The 15,941-nt window shown below is 58.8% G+C and overlaps 1 protein-coding gene across 2 annotated transcripts; it reads left to right on the forward strand.

Moving 5' to 3' along the window:
* The first annotated feature begins 254 nt into the window (after positions 1–254).
* On the forward strand, positions 255–14,793 carry METRNL (meteorin like, glial cell differentiation regulator). Of its 2 annotated transcripts, XM_036836290.1 has the most exons (4): positions 257–644; positions 5,703–6,088; positions 13,230–13,289; positions 14,289–14,793. In XM_036836290.1, exons 1-4 carry the CDS (start codon positions 484–486, stop codon positions 14,609–14,611), a joined length of 930 nt encoding a protein of 309 aa, XP_036692185.1. In that variant the 5' UTR covers positions 257–483; the 3' UTR covers positions 14,612–14,793. The 2 variants fall into 2 exon arrangements, with proteins under 2 accessions (XP_036692186.1, XP_036692185.1); XM_036836291.1 differs by lacking the exon at positions 13,230–13,289 and having other exon boundaries at positions 255–644.
* Positions 14,794–15,941: the final 1,148 nt, after the last annotated feature.

Raw genomic sequence — 15,941 nt, forward strand, 5'->3', positions numbered from 1 at the left:
ACCCTTCTCCCAGTCCCTCACGCGGCCCTCTCCTCTCCGCGGCGTCCTAGCCTGTCCCACCCCCGGGCCACACGCCCCCCGGCGCTTAGTGTCCCCGCCACGCCGCTGACTCCGGTATCCGCCGCGTCCAGCCGGGCTCCCTGGGCGCGGGGCTCAGGCGCACTGGGCGGAGTTCCGGCGCGCGGGGGCGGAGCGGCCGGGCGGGCGCCGCCCCCCAGCTGAGCAGAGACCGGGACCGCGGACTCGCAGACTTCAGAGGCTCAGGCGGCGGCGGCGGGCGCGGAGGTCCGCGCCCGGCTCCAGCGGCTCCAGCGGCTCGGGCGGCCCCGGCTCCGGCGGGGATGGGCGGACAGCCGCCCTGGGGGCGCGGGGGGCGCGCGACCTGACCGCCTGGACTCGAAGCCCGGCCGCTTGGCAGCGCCGGGTCGAGGGTCTGCTCGGTGGGCGCGGACGCGGGGCCGGCGGCCGAGCCGGAGCCAGAGCATGCGGGGGGCGGCGCGGGCGGCCGGGGGGCGCACGGGGCAGCTGTGGCCGAGGCCCCCCGCCCCGGGCCCTGGGCCGCCGCCGCTGCTGCTGCTGCTGGCCGTGCTGCTGGGCGGCGCGGGCGCGCAGTACTCGAGCGACTTGTGCAGCTGGAAGGGGAGGTGAGTTCGCGCGGCGCGACCCCAGCCCTTGGGTCCACTCCCCTCCCCGCGGGCCGAGCGCGCGGGGGCTCGGGGGCCCGCTCTCCAGGCTGAGTGCCGTCCCCGCCCTCCCCCGCCCCCGGTTTTAGAACAAAAGAGCCCGCGGCGTCCCGGTCCCCTGGCCCGGCGGACGCCCAGGGGGAGGCGCGCCTGCAGCGCAGTGGTGTCAGTCGGGTCCAGCAGCCCGCTCGCCCCGCGCCGGACCGCGCCGCTCCCCACTTGGTTCCCCGAGAGCCGCAGCCCGGATCCCGCGACCCCTCACTGGGGGCAGGCGGGGGTCGGCCTTCTGGCCCTTCCCGGGCTCTGCCCTCGGCGAGGAGTTGCGCGCCCCAGGCCGGGAGGAGCCGGGCCTGCGCTCAGGGCCGAGCGGGAAGGGACGGACGGGTCCGCAGGAGGGAGCCGCGGCTCCAGTGGTCGGAGCGGGGGCCCTGGCGCTAACCGCGCACTGACCACGTCGGTGCGGGCGGAGACCCGCGGGCGGGCACCTTGCGCGGGGCGAGTTCGGGGCCTGGCGGAGCCCCCCGCCCCGCCCCGTGAAGGTCAGGCCGCCCTTGGCAGCGCGCGCTGGGCTCTGCGACCCCCCTTCACGCCCTCTGCCAAGGCAGGCAGCCGAGGACTTTTTAAAAAAACTGCAGTGTGACAGGCAAGTCACAAGCGTGGGCGGGGGTGGGGGTAAGGGCGCAGAGAACCTCCGTCCGCCAGGGCGCCGGCCCCGAGCCAGGCACCTCGCTGTCGGAGAAGACTGCTCGGGCTTCGGCAGTTGCGGCGGATTCAGGGGTTTGCAGAGGGAGATGCTAGCGTCTTCTTCTCCGAAAACGCTATGGGCCGGGGCTGCCCTTAGGTCTGGGTGTGTCCCGGTGTCCCACCGTGCAGGGCCCCTAAGTCCCTGCCTTCTGATGGGAAGACTCCCGCTGGCAGACACCTCATGCTGTGGGGTGTCACGGGGTTATTTTGAGTGAAGACAGTTTTTTCCGAGAAGGTAAGTGTTGTGCCACTGTGCTGGGTTCTGCGTCAGCAGGGCAGTTGCTGGTCCTCTTGGATACGTACAGACCCAGTTCTCTGTGGAAACTGGCAATTACCCTGCTCCCTTCTCTCCGCTTCCCAGCCTCCTAGAGTGAAGGTCCTGGGCTCCTGAGCTTGGGCTGGTGTTGCCCACCCTCCCTGCTGCAGAAGTTCTCCCAGCTCACACCACAGCAGGGGTGGTAGAGCTGAGACTGGAGCCCTGAGTGGCAGATCGGAGCTCTGGGGGAGGGTTGGCCCGGAGAATGCTGGCGCCAGCACAGAGCTGGCGGGGAGCCTCTGACTCTGACACACTCTTCTGGGGCTGCCCTCTCCCCCTCGCTGGTAATTAAACTCCCTGCTTTGCAGCCTCTGCTGGATGAATCAGTGCATCCCCAAACTGAGGCCTTGGGGTGTCCTCCTTCAGCAGATCAAAAACAGAAACCCAGTCCCACCCTGTGAGCTTGAGTTTCCAGAGGAGGAGCTGACATCCTTTTCACATTCTTGGAGGACCATGTGCCTGGAAGAGGATGCCTCCCCTGGAGCCCAGAGGGAGCTGTGAGCGAGGACTGGTCAGGGGGCCAACCTGCTCCTGCACCACGCAGGTGTTTGCAGGGGGTAGAGGAATCCCTTCACCTTCCTGTTCCTGTGCATCCTCTTATCTACCTGGAGAAGAAGGGCCCCTCTCCCTCCGTCATTGCCAATGGACCCCTGGACTTGGACACCCTCCAGTGTCCTCCACTCAACCCAAAGGCAGAACCCGGCCAAGGGCGGCTGCAGTGGCTGTAGGAGCTGTGGGGGGGATCTGAAGCAGAGACAGGGCCAGGTCACATTCCTGGAGCATAAGCCCCCTTTGCATTGTAATTGCTGCCCCCAGTTATCATTTTTTTTTCACAAATCAGCTGACAGATTCTTACTCTGGTGCGCTGGTTTGCCTGCTGACTCTATAGCATTTACGACTTTTTATGAGCCGTTCTAAAGACAGCACAGGGTGGTGCAAGCCCTGATGTGCCGGGTGGATTCTGATCCCCTGATAGGAAGGGGGTTGTTTTTTATGACACTGGCCACTCACATTTGACAGGCCTAATGTGTTTCTGGGTGTTTCCAAGCAATTAAGTAGAAGGTTTTGAAATCCCTCTCCCTGTGCAGGGGCAGGACGTGCCCTATCTTTATTAGGCCCTGGTCGTAAAGGTGGACCATGAACTTTCCTACTGCAATGGGCTGGGCATTGCCGGTTATGTCACACCTGGGCTATCTCTCCTGCAAGGTGGGGAAATGAAAAGTAACTCCAGGCAGGAGAGCCTTTTGGTTTCACCCTTGATCAGAAGCTCTTCCTGACTTTAGTCAAAAAGAGACCATCACTTCCTTCTGGTGACTCAGGGTTTGAGCCAGGCTATGGGTGTGAGTGGTGTGGGCTCTGCTGCCACCACACTGACCCTGTCAGACAGTCCCCATAGCGACTTGGAATTTGCCATCTTTCCCATAAAGGTGCTCCACAGGTGTGTCCTCCTGGGGGGTGACACTTGCCGACTCTTTTTTTTAATGCATTAATTCAGTTTAAATAATCCAAGATCAAATCAGTCTTCTCGGTTTCCTAAGGTTGAATAGAACCACAGTTTTTTTCTGCATCCTGTAGCTTTGTCATAACATCAGAAAGCAGTTATTTCATTTTTCTTAGTTAGGATGTCACTTGCATGTCATGTGAAAATTGTAACATACCATCATCAGTGACCATTACTGATGTGGTGTGTTTTTGCATCTCCAGCACTTTTGCTGAGCAGGTGTCTGTCTGAATGGAGCTCTTGCTCTGATGAGAGTGTGGACACTCCTGTGTTGGGTGCTTAGTGAGAGTCTTGTTGGTCCTGATGTTTTAGCAGAACAAGAGAGAAGAGGCAGAGCAGGGCCCGTGTAGGGTCCGGGGACGGGCTGGATCTGTTAGAGGGTGAAGTGATAGGCGCTTTATTTCTCATGTGTCCACTGTCGTTTTGTTCCTAGTCCTCTTTTAGGCGAGTGACTTGTGAGTAAATGGATGCACGTGGTCATGTACTCAGGCTGGTGGATGGCAGCCCCCAGCCTCAGGTCCGCCTCCCCCTGGGCAGCGTGGGCTGGCCATCTGTCCCCACGAGGGCCCCTTCTGCCCCTGCCAAGACGCGGGTGGAGGGTGGGCCTCCCCATTTCACCCTCCACTGTTGGGGTTAAGGCAACCTCGTGAGAGGTACCCGCAGCCTCTGGTGTGAGTTCTCCACTCCCTCAACCCCTAGGTCCCCCTCCTCCCACCAAGAGGGAAGCGAAGCCTTGGATGGGGTGGTTTTTTTGGGAGAGAGAGTTGAAGATTGGTGCCTGGGCATGGCGCAAGTGTCCAGCTGCCCCTCAAGGCTGGAGCCAGGAGAGAAGGGACACTGTGATAAAGTTTGTTTGGCTGCATAAGAGCAGAGTTGATTATAGTCATCTGTGGCAACCACACACCATTTAGTCTAATTTTGTCACCCAGCACTATAATTATGCCCATCCCCTCCTATGTGTCAGATGAGCTTGTGTGAGTTTTATTTGACTGTAATTTGTTAAGTCTGTTCTGTGTGTGCGGCCCTGCTAGGTGTCTGAGGCCAGGCTGCTCATGACCCAGGGCCTTGGGGGTGGGGAGTGGAGTGAGGAGGGAGTCCACCTCCTTGACACCTCCTTCTGATGTGGTCTGCAGGGTGACTGTGCAGCCCTAGCCTGCAGCTGGCCGTTGTATGAAAAGTGAGGCTTTTCTGGGCCTGGAGCGTGAGTCACCAACAGTAAATGCAAACCATATGTTATGTGTTTTCTCCTCTGCGGAAAAGGTTTCTGGTAACTCACTCAGGCCAGGGCTCTGAATATAGTATTGTTTATTTCACATAAAAATCCTAAGAATGTGGGTGAACCTGTCTGAGATCTGATCAGAACCAAATTTCATGTAATAAAACACTTAGTTGAAGTCACCGTTGAGTTCCCGGGCTGCTTGGTGTTTATGACGTAACCGTTACCACAAGCTGACATTTACATTACAGTTTTGAGTAGGGGAAACTTGAACGTTTTTGATGGTTTCAATTTCTCGAAAACATAATGTTATGACTTACTCAAGACCTGCCTCCCCAAGAGCATAGCACACTTCATTTTTTCCTGTTTGGCATTTATTAGGAGTGAAACCCACTGGGCTCCCCAGCAGTCCCCATCGGGAAGACAGGTTATCTGCGGACCTTTTGTGTCCCCCTCCCTTTGCTTTTCCACAGTTCCTTCCCGTGTCTCCCTGTGGAGGACCTTTACTTTACTTTTGCATCTTGCTTTGATGATATTTGTGTCTGTTTTGAAAAAAATATGATTGGCAACGCAGGGTCTTCAGGTTTGCAAATGAATGAAAAAGCAGTCAAATCATCACCGTAAGGAAAATATGAACACTGTGCCTAACGGGGATCCTGAAGACAAAACTCACCAACAACCTACACAACCCCCCCCACCCCCCCGCCAAATTGCTAACATTCCCAGTTCGTTTAAAAGCTGCTCCCTGGAGTGCATTATTTATTATATGTGCATTGCATTCCAGCGTGCCTCCTGTAACTTGAATCTGCTCCTTGGTTTTCACACTCAGTGGGAATCTACCAACATTTCCTGGCCTTCATTTGGTTATCTGGAACTTGGGTTGGTGCCGAAATCCCACTGGTGTTTCCCTGTTTATTTTTTGGAAGAGCCGTCTTTTCCTTGGTTTTCACCTCCACTGCACCCATCACTGCCCCTGTTCAGGGGTTTCCCAAGGACACGGGCTCAGAGGCCAACAGAGTGTCCAGGTGGTGAGAGGGTCTGGGAGCCAGAAGCTCCCACACTTACCAGAGCGCTCGGAGCCGGTGCGCTGGAAGGAACTGGGTGGGGGAGGCCATGTGGCCACCCCTGCCTGGAGATGGGCCCTGAGCTGCAGGGTGGAGACGGTGCCAGCCTGCCTGTGGGTGAGGGGTGCTCGGACGCCCGAGCAGGCGTCTCCCGGCTGACGAGTCTCCCCCTCCACAGCGGACTGACGCACGAGGCCCACAGGAAGGAGGTGGAGCAGGTGTACCTGCGCTGCTCTGCGGGCACTGTCGAGTGGATGTACCCGACCGGTGCGCTCATCGTGAACCTGCGGCCCAACACCTTCTCGCCCTCCCGGCACCTGACTCTGTGCATCAAGCCCCTCAGGGGCTCGTCGGGGGCCAATATTTATTTGGAAAAGACTGGAGAACTGAAACTGCTGGTGCGGGACGGGGACCTCGGGCCCGGCCAGGCCCCGTGCTTCAGCTTCGAGCAGGGTGGCCTGTTCGTGGAGGCGACACCCCAGCAGGACATCAGCAGGAGGACCACAGGCTTCCAGTACGAGCTGACCAGCCGGCATGCGGGGCCGGACCTGCACACCCTGTCAGGTGAGTGTGGTGCCCAGGGTGGGGTGGTGGCCTCAGGGGTCCTCTCTCGTCTCCCAGACCCCCCGATCATCTCCCGCCCACACCTCAGCACAGCCTCTGAACATGCTGCTCGAGTCCGTGCTTCAGGCCTGGCAGGTCTGCCTGAAGGTGGCCGAGGGGCCCTCCCGGGAGCAGGTGCCCCGTTAGTGCTGTGGGCAGTTTGGACTTGGGACGATGGCCACGGGTCAGAGCAGAGCTGTGACACGGTCCTGGTCCGTAATATGCTCTTCTCCCCTGGACCAATTTTGACTGTGATTTGAAATGGGTGCTGTCACCATCCAAACTGCCCCAGAATTTCTTCTGACACACGAGTTGGCCGAGTGTTTTTGGCGTCGGCTGCAGTCCCTGAAACATTGAGTTTTGGGTGGAAGTTGAGGCTGATTCACGTTCCAGAACCATGCAGAGCTGGGATGTCCTGAATTGTGAGCCATTCCCAGGTTCACAAGCCGTTTTATCTGTGGGTGTCAGTGAGGGCACCAGCACCGTGCCATGCAGGGCGGCTGAGTGGCTGTGATGATCTGGGAACCTCAGGTGAGGTCCCGGAGGGAGTCTCTGGGTGGCCGAGGGCTGGTGAGTTGGCTTTAGATTTTCCTTCCTTTTTTTTTTTGAGGCCAGCAGACAGCTTTGTGGGGCCCTGTGTGGAAGGCAGTGTTGGTCTCTGGAAAGTTCTGTGGGCAGAGAGGAGTGTGTGGCCCCAAGAGCTCTCACACAGGGAAAACTCAGGGTCCTGTCTTTTAGTTAGGGACAACCAGGCCAGGTGCAACCCTTGCTGCAAGGCACAGATGACCTCGTGGGGTCCGAGCGCATGGTGCGGGGGGAGGCGGGGCTCAGGTGCACCATCTGCTTCAATTCCAAAGCTAGTTGGTAGGAAGATGCCTCCCAAGGGGAAGGTGTGAGCTTGGGTAATCGTGGGGGCAGGTTCCAGGAAGGCTGTTTCTGCGGTGACCGGCCAGGATGATGGTCAGTGGGGGGCGCTATGGCATCGAGTGTTGGAGGCGAGGCAGGGATGCTGTTCACACCCCATAGTCTGCAGGGCAGCCCCACCACGGAGAATGACCTGGCCCCAGGCATCAGCACAGGACACCCCAACGTGGTAATGACCCGTCCCCAGGTGTCAGCACAGGACACCCCAACACGAAGAATGACTTATCCCCAAGTGTCAGCACTGCTGAGGTGGAAACACCTGGTTTGAGGGCTAGGCCAGCCCCCCAAAATAGTATAATTTCCACATTTTAGTGAATAAAATCTTCCATTGGAAAAAACCAGACCTACTAGGATTTGAAATGCAGACTTTCTCCTGAGTGGTTATCTACATTTTATTGTTCTGTGTTCTTGGCTCAGATGAGTTTTCAAAACCTTAAATCTCTCTCAAACTAAACTGGTCTGTTATAGAGCTTCAATGTATGACTGCCCAGGTAGGACCCCTCCCCGCCAGGGCCTGACTGCCCAGGTAGGACCCCTCCCCCCCAGGGCCTGACTGCCCAGGTAGGACCCCTCCCCCCTGCCCCTGTGCCTGCCTGGGTAGGACCCCATCAGGAATGCTGAAAGCTGCTATAAACCCCAGGACTTGAATAAAACTTTAACCACAACAGCCTTTATCTTGATCACCAGCGAGTGATCACCAGGCTCGTTGGCGGGGGTTGGGGGGGGACGCTAGAGATAAACTCGCAATAAAACCAAAATCTGGAAAAACCCAGTCACCAAATTCGATGTTTCTGGCCATGGTGATAGTTGGCTGATGGGGCAGATATTAGGAACTTGCTAACATTCCTTTTACCGATTAAAATGTTGATGGGTTGAGGCCATTCGGCTGCTGGTCGCATGTTCTGTCCGGCTGGAGCTTTGTTCCACTTTGCTGTGAGGCTCCCACCAGATTCTTGGAGGCCACGGCATAAGGTGCTTTCCGTGCTGCCACCTGAGTGCTCCCGTTGGCACAGACCAGAGTCTCTGGTGGAAAATCCACAGTGGGGTCACCACCCGGGGTGACTCAGAGCCTGTGGCTCAGCCCTAGGGACCTGAGACTTTGTTTCGTTCCCCCTCCCTGGGGGCACGGTCTGTGCTCCCCAGACCCCAGGTCTACGTTTCCAGGCTAGGGCAGTGAGTGGGTTTGGGAGAGGCCCGTGGGGTCGCAGGGAGAAGGCCCCGTGTGATGGGGTAGGTCGTCTGGCTGGGGCACCACACAGGACACGTGGCTGTGGCTGGACATTGGGCTGCTGGGGTGCCCTTGATCCCCCAGACATACGCCTGCCTGGCCCTGGGGTGCCTCTTTAAATCTGGGGCTCACAGGGATCCCGGAGACCCTGAGGATGGTGGGGTGTGATTGTCCATCTGCCCAGTGGCTGGGGCGCTGGCCTGGGGCAGCACAGATACAGTGACTGTCAGAACTTGAGATGGAGATACAAAAGGCTCCTGGGGCCTGGGAACTGCAGACCTAGCGCCTCTCTGTCCTGAAGGAGGCAAGGGCAGCAGGGATCAGGGAGTCCGGTGCGTCCCTTCTCCCCGGGGATGGGCCCCTAAGCTTTTAATGCCAAAGGAATGGGTATGTAATGTGGAATGCTGGTGCCGGCCATCTGGCAGCAGTGACCTCCCCCTGACCAGGCGGGCTCTCAGATGGCAGCGCTCTCCTGTCTGGCCCTGGCTGCAGCGGGGAGACCCCAGTGAAGCCGAAGTCCCGGTGTGTGTGCCGTGGAGGTGAGCACATGCCCGTGACCTGACCTGCTGGGGAGGTGGATGAGCCTTCTCCCTCGCTGATGAATCACGAGTTCCAGTTTGTGTTGATATGAAATTAAAGAGGCACCGTGGGCTGGGATCCCGAAGGAGAGGTGTGCGTGAGCCTTGCTCACCTGCCGCAGCTCTGGATGGTTCCACAGGGAGTGTTTATGGTGAGCATGTCAGCCTCGTGTCCATCATGTTGCATAATCGGCTTCCTCATATGGAGTGGGACTCACCAACAGGCAAGAAGAGGCCAGAACGGAGAGGCAGGCAGAGACAGAGGGGCAGGCGGGTGGCAGTGGGACTTCAGCCCCCCGGGGACTCGGGATTTGGCTGCCACGTGGCAGGAAGGGGAGGACCTGCTCCCCCGCCCTCCCCCTCCTCCGAGGGCCTCGCCAGACACCTGAGTAACACGGCACTCCTTCCTCTGGCGCTGGAAAAATCTGGCAGGATACAAAAGGCAGGCAAGTGGCCAGATGCAACTCACTAATGGAAGAAGCTCCAGGCCACACCTGCACTGTGTGCTGAAGCCTCACTGTGGACCTGGCCAGGCCGTCTGGACCATCCTCCCCAGGGTCCCAGCACACCTGGGGAAACAGGCACCACCAGGACCCCCATTGCCCAGTGGGCTGGGGGATGCGTTAGGGTGGCCAAAGAGGGAGGGCGGGGGTGTTACTCGGTCTGGTTCTAGGGGACAGATGCAGACCCCGTCTCTGTGGTTCTCCTGAGGCAGCTCAGGGGGGCCCTGGATTCCAGCATGTTCTTTTACTACTTAGGGGCTGAGAAGCAGGGGCTCACAGGCTTGGCCACATCCACGCTCTGGGGTTTGGGCTCTGTGTGATGTCCACCCAGAGCAGGCCTCCGGTGTGCAGGTGAGGTGGGGGGGCGGTGGACAGGGGTGTTTTAGACCCACAGCCGGAGGGGAGTGGGGGCAAGAGGACCTGCCCCTGTGCCGGCCATGAAGGCCCAGAAGTGACTTCCATCGCTGCTCGTGGGCGCCGGGTGGGGTGGCCTGGGTCCCACAGTTTCTGATGTGCTTCATCTCCCCATCCCCTTTGAAACCGCTCTGTTGATGAGCCAGGGGCGAATGATCCCTTTGGGGGGCCTGGGAGGTGCAGACCCCAGCTGGGATCCCACTTGGGCACCTTAGAGTTTAGGGGTGGGCTTGACGGGCCGTGGGACATAAACAGCAACGTTCAGAAGTGAAAAGAAACTTCGTTATTTCCTGGAAACAGTAAGGAGAGAACTTAATTAATTGTTTCCCTAAGGTTCGTTTAGATTCCTGCACCAGTGCTTTTCCAGCCCCTGTAATCATTGTAAAATTACTTTTCATCTTACCCAGCTCTGGACTCTGGGGGTGGAAGGTGTGACTCCTCTGGCTTCCTCACCAGGAAGAGGGAGGGAGGGGAGTGGGTGCGGGGGAGATAGCTGGTGAGGCTAAGCGTTCCCTGTGCCCACACGTGGGAGATGGGGTTTCGCAGGGGGCAACCAGCCCCGGCCAGGTCCCACAGGGTCCCCTGGGGCGATGTCAGCCTGTGGCCTGGAGTTGGGGTGAGTGCAGGGTTGTCAGGATGATCAGAGGAGGCTCTCTGCTCAGCGGATACCGCTCACATTCTGGCAATGTTGCTCCCTTTCCTCCCCTCCCTGTTAAAATGCTTCATTCACCACCTGTTGCGGCTGCACTGAAGACCCCAGAGGGTGTCTCACACATCGTGTCCACCCCAGTCATCCTTACCTGGGCAGTCTCACCCGCCAGACCAGCATCCCACCATCTACAAACTTCTCCTGGGCATCGGGCTACCCAGGGCCTGACAGAGGGGTGCCGCCCTCCCCACCTGTACCTGCTGCTCTCACCTGCATCCCTGCTGCAGCCCCCGGCTGGTCTCCCTGACCCTCTTTTTTCCTACTTCATTCAGTTCATTTTATGCATATTCCAGAGTAATCTTCCCGACATCCACATCCCAGCCCTCCCCTTTCCAAGAACCACAGGCCAGAATTCCACCCGGCCCCTGGGCTGCCCCCTCCCCATCTTCCCCACAAGGAAACAAGATTCGATGTGTCAGAAACCAGCGCATTCCACTCAGCCTCCACGAGCCTAACTCCAATTAATAATTGTTTCCAGATTGCTTCTCTTGGCGTCCACAGCCTGGGTTCTCCACAAAGGTGCCTACACTTCATAAAGCTCAGAGTCATAAGAGAGTCTCGCGGGGGGCTTTGTTAACTCAGCTGTCAATGGCACCGGCTCGCTGAAGCTCTGGGCGGGAGGGTCTGCAGGCTGCTGACCGCCTGCCCCCAGGCCCACCGGGGTCCTCGTACATCCTGCGTGGGACTGGGCGCGAGTCAGGGCAGGGAGCCCAGGACAAGCTCACGCCACCTTTCTCCCCAGCGGTCAGCTGAGGTCCCGGGGCCTACAACCCACAGAGAGCTCGAGGCTCCAGGGCTTGGTGATCATACGCACCCAGGCCTGGGTTTCGACCACGGTTTGTGGCCTGGGCCTGTCTCAGCTTCTAAAGAGCTTGTGCGGACCTTGCCTCCCGTTCACCCACGCTTGGAGCTCGCGTGGCCTGGTTCCGAGGCCCCAGGCGGGGGCCTCTGACCCGGTGGGCACTGGGGGAGCCGCCAGGACGGGAAGTCTCCCCACTGCCGCGGGCCCCTCGGCACACAGGCCGGAATAAAACGCCGCCTCTTGTGGGATGTGAGCCTCCCCGATGTCTGCAGGGCTGTGCTCCCCCTTTTCCTCACTCTGGGGTCTCTGTCAGGCCCAGCGTGGGCAGCAGGCCCCCAGCGGGTTAGAAGTAGGGGACCCCCAGTTGGCCACCCTCTTTTTTAAGAAAGGCCTTGAGGCTGGGGGTCCACACTCATGACAGAAAGCCACCCCCGCCTGGGGGCAGGAGTCATGGGCTCGCTGGACTAGCCTGGGACGTGCACACCTACCCCCGCCTGGGGGCAGGAGTCATGGGCTCGCTGGACTAGCCTGGGACGTGCACACCTACCCCCGCCTGGGGGCAGGAGTCATGGGCTCGCTGGACTAGCCTGGGACGTGCACATCTACCCCCGCCTGGGGGCAGGACGGGAGGGCTGCTGCTCTGGATGCTTGTGTCCGTCCGCAAGGGGTCCCAGGACACCAGAGACTCCAGGGTCTCTGTTGCCCCCACACATATTCCAGGTCCCGGAGGCCCCTCCTGTTCCCCTGTGCATCTCCCTGTCTCCTCGAGGGCCCCCGAGTCACTGCAGCCCCTGGGCAGGTGACAACTCAGCCCGGCTCAGGGGCTTCGAGGGCAGCTGGCCAGGTGTGCTGACAGTTGTAGCTTCATCCAGGCCCAGTGAGTGCCAATCCTGGGGACTTTGCGGGGCCTTCAGAACATGAAAAGGCAGAGGGCAACTTGTCCTAGTGAGAGTTCACGCCTAACATTTCTGTTGTTAGGGAATTTGGGCCCAACCCTAGAAACTAGAAATAGGTGAGGAAACGTGCAACGTCAGAGCCAAATAATAAACTTGTGTCTCCCCAAATCCACCGCTGAGTTAGGAGTGCCATGGTCCTGGGGAGTCCCCAGAGCCTCGAGGTTTCTGTCTCCCCTCAGCCTTTCTGGAGGCCTTACGCCAGCCTGAGGCAGTAGGTGAAGGGTGGGGTGAGAGCTGTACCGGGGGGCAGAGGTCCACCAAGAAGGACTGGTTTGTCTGGAGTAATCAGCCCCCGCCCAGGTCTGGGGAGTCTCAGAGGGGACCCTGTGAACGGGGCTTGCTGTGAAAGGTGTCTGGAGGTGTTTGGAGGTGACCACCAGGTCCTGTCGGTTAGACGAGGACCCCACGGCCGAAGCAGGTGGACATGTCCCTCATGCCCACCAGTGCCTTTAGCAGGGTCACCTGGTCCTTCTGGGCAGTGCCTTGACCCCTGTGGAATCCTGGTGGCAGATGGGACCGTGGGGGCAGGCAATGTGAGTGGGAGGCCCTGGCATTTTGGGGCCTGGCCACAGAGGCTGAGTGAGGCTCTCGGCCAGGCTGGTGCCAGGGACGTGGCCTCAGATCGGCTCGGGTTGGTTTTGGCGCCAAAGAGCCATTTACACATGAGCCCAGGGGTTGTTTACCCGGCACGACTACAGTAATGAGCTAAGTGTGATTGAACACAAAACCGCACTTTCCCTCCGTTTTCACGCCACTGCAGGTGGCCCAGGTGAGCCTGGGGCCCCTGGAGACGTCTCCCCATCTGTGCAGCGGAGGTCGAGGTCCCACCTGCTCTTGGCACCCTGGTTTCAGAGGTGCGGGGCCTGGACAGTTGCTCCCGATGTCAGAGGACTTATGTTGTGTGGTCTACAGGCGGTGGGCGGGAGGGTCCCATGTTCATGCACTGGCCCCGCCTGACCCTGTTCCTGACCCTGTTCTCTCCCCACAGCCCCGTGCCGCCCTTGCAGCCACACTGAGGTGCTCTTGGCTGTCTGTACCAGTGACTTCGGTGAGTGTGCTGGCGGTTCCCGCCACATGGGGGAACTAAACCCTCTGGGGGGAGGAGACTCTGCTGAAGACCCTGGGCTTGGCCCCCCTTCCATCACTGATAGCAGTCACAGGAAAATGCCTTCCTTTCCGCTCTCTTTAGAGTGACCCCAGCCCGAGAAGGGACCTGTGTGCAGGGCGGGGAGAGAGCTGGGAATTCCTATTTAAGGTGGGAATTCCTATTCGAGGTGATACTGAGCATTTTCCTACTTGGTGCGTGAGTCTAAGTCCTGGCTCTAGCCTCTCCTCCGTGCCCTGCCTGCCTCCAGGTCCCCTGCAGGCAGCACAGCAGGCATTGGAGGCCCTGGTGGGGCCAGGGTTGGGATCAGGGACTCAGCCGCCTGCTTGTGATGTTGGCACAAATGCTCTCGAGTTAAGGGTGGCAGCATTCAGGGTGAGTTCGATGGAGCCGGCCCAGCGGGACCTGGCTCTGAGCCCCCCAGGCTCCCAGGGCAGTTGGGTGGTGGAAGCACAACCCCTTTCTTCTCGCTGGCCCTGCACAGAGGGGATCTGGGGCCGGGCAGTGTCCCCGAACTTGTGCCTGCTCTGCCCTTCTCCGCCCTTCTCCTTCCCATCACCTTCCTCCCCTGTAAGCTTCACCGTTTCTGTCTGATCTTGATACGGAACCGCGGCACATCTTGAGTATTAACTGCAGTGACTTTTCTTGTTTTAACTTGAAAACTTGGTGCACAACATGATTCGTATCTTCTATTTTTCTCCACTTCCGTGGCTGGCCCTTGGTAGAAAAGCATCTCTGCCCACGACGGTGTGTGTGACGGGGACGACCCCTAGGCAACATCTTGTGTGTGGATTGTGGTTTTTAATGAAAATTTCTGGAAGGCAGAGTTCAGGGTCAGCTCCCGGTTCTGCTGCTGGGGGTGGGAGGTTGGCGCGTGCTGTCTGCTTGGTGAGCACCCCGCTGACCACTGACCACCCCCCCCACCGTCTCCTTCCTCTGCAGTCGTCCGAGGCTCCATCCAGGATGTCACCCACGAGCCGGAACAGCAGGAGTCAGCCATCCATCTGAACGTGAGCCGGCTCTACCGGCAGAAGAGCAGGGTCTTCCGGCCGGCCCCAGAGGACGAGGGTGGCGGCTGGCGGGGGCGCGTCTCCACGCTGCTGGAGTGCGGCGTCCGGCCTGGGCGCGGCGAGTTTCTCTTCACCGGCCACATGCACTTTGGGGAGGCCTGGCTCGGCTGCGCCCCGCGCTTCAAGGATTTCCAAAGGATGTACAGGGACGCTGAGGAGAGGGGGCTGAACCCCTGCGAGATAGGCACAGAGTGACTGCTGGGTGACCGCTGCCGCAGCGATGGATACTCACACTGGGGTGGGTGCCTGGCGCTCCGGCTGGGGAGGTACACACTGGTTCTGGCCAAGGACTCCCTGACAGATTGATTGGAGATGCTGTAACATGCCAACTAAGTTATTATATTTTTTTTAAAAAAGAAATGTTCATAGTAAGCAAACTCCTGTGTCGTAAAATGCCTTCGTGTGCCGTTTCGTACTGTTTTCTGAGCATCTGCAGTCACTGCATTTGGCTGGTGTGTTGGGTGAAGTGTGGGGGCCGAGGCCCACAGCCGATACCCGACACCAGGCTTGGGTACCATTCAAAGTTGTTTCTTATGATGGAAATTCATGGAGCCAGATACCTATGGTTTTTTCATTTTGTTTTTAAAGAATGAATTTTGCCAGCCATGGTCATTTTGGGGCTGCAGGCTGTTTCCATTCCAGGGAATAAAGACCAGCCTCTGACGGATCAATGACGCGTCTGTCTTCGGCCCTGGTCAGGGGTGTGTGGCACTTACCTGGGGGCCCACGTCAGGGCTTCTCTGAGGGAGTCCCACGGCCCTGGCGTTAGGGACCTTTCACACTGGGCCCAACTATAAGTGAGGCTGTTACTCCCATGCTCGGCCTCCACCAGCTGTACCCCCCGCCTTCCTGGTGGACCACCCCCATCCCCTTCAGCATCTGCCCTCCTCCTTCCTGTTAACCCAGATCCTGCCCTTTGACCTCAGCTTCCCCCAAATGCCTGAGCTCAGGTCAAGTGTCTAGATACCCAGGGCCTGATCTGGGCCCCATATCCTCAAGGATGAGTCAGTGTCCTGCAGCTGCCGAAACAAATGACCACAACCCAGGAGCTTAAACAACAGACACTTATTCTCTCATGGTTCTGGAGACCAGAAGTCCGAAGTCAAGGGCCGCGCTCCCTCCAAAAGCTCCAGGTGGAGACCCTTCCTTGTCTCTTCCAGGTTGTGGTGTTGCCAACAGTCCTTGGTCCTCGGCCTGTGGACACATCACAGTCTCTGCTCTGCCGTCCTTTGGCCTTCTTCTCTCTGAGTGTCTCTGTCCACATTTCCCTCCTCTCTCTCACATCCACCAATCACTGGATCGAGGCCCACCGTGATCCAGTAAGACCTCATCTTGATCACACCTGCAAAGACCCCGTTTCCAAATAAGTTCACATTCACAGGTCCTGGATAGATAGGAGTTTTGGGAGACACTGTTCATCCCAGTACAGGCGTAGCTGGGGTGTCATGTAATCAGACCTGAGCCTGCAATTCCTCCCAAGCAGCTGCTGAGATGAACAGACCTGGGAGAGGCTGACACCGGTGAG

This window comes from Balaenoptera musculus, chromosome 20 (assembly GCF_009873245.2).
Source record: "Balaenoptera musculus isolate JJ_BM4_2016_0621 chromosome 20, mBalMus1.pri.v3, whole genome shotgun sequence".
Lineage (NCBI taxonomy): Eukaryota > Metazoa > Chordata > Mammalia > Artiodactyla > Balaenopteridae > Balaenoptera > Balaenoptera musculus.

Bases quoted from the DNA above. Each gene is read 5' to 3' on its own strand.
- METRNL (XM_036836290.1), top strand. From the start codon at position 484: ATGCGGGGGGCGGCGCGGGCGGCCGGGGGGCGCACGGGGCAGCTGTGG. The intron at 645-5,702 runs GTGAGTTCGCGC...CCCCCTCCACAG, and splicing joins TTGTGCAGCTGGAAGGGGAG to CGGACTGACGCACGAGGCCC. The intron at 6,089-13,229 runs GTGAGTGTGGTG...CTCTCCCCACAG, and splicing joins GGACCTGCACACCCTGTCAG to CCCCGTGCCGCCCTTGCAGC.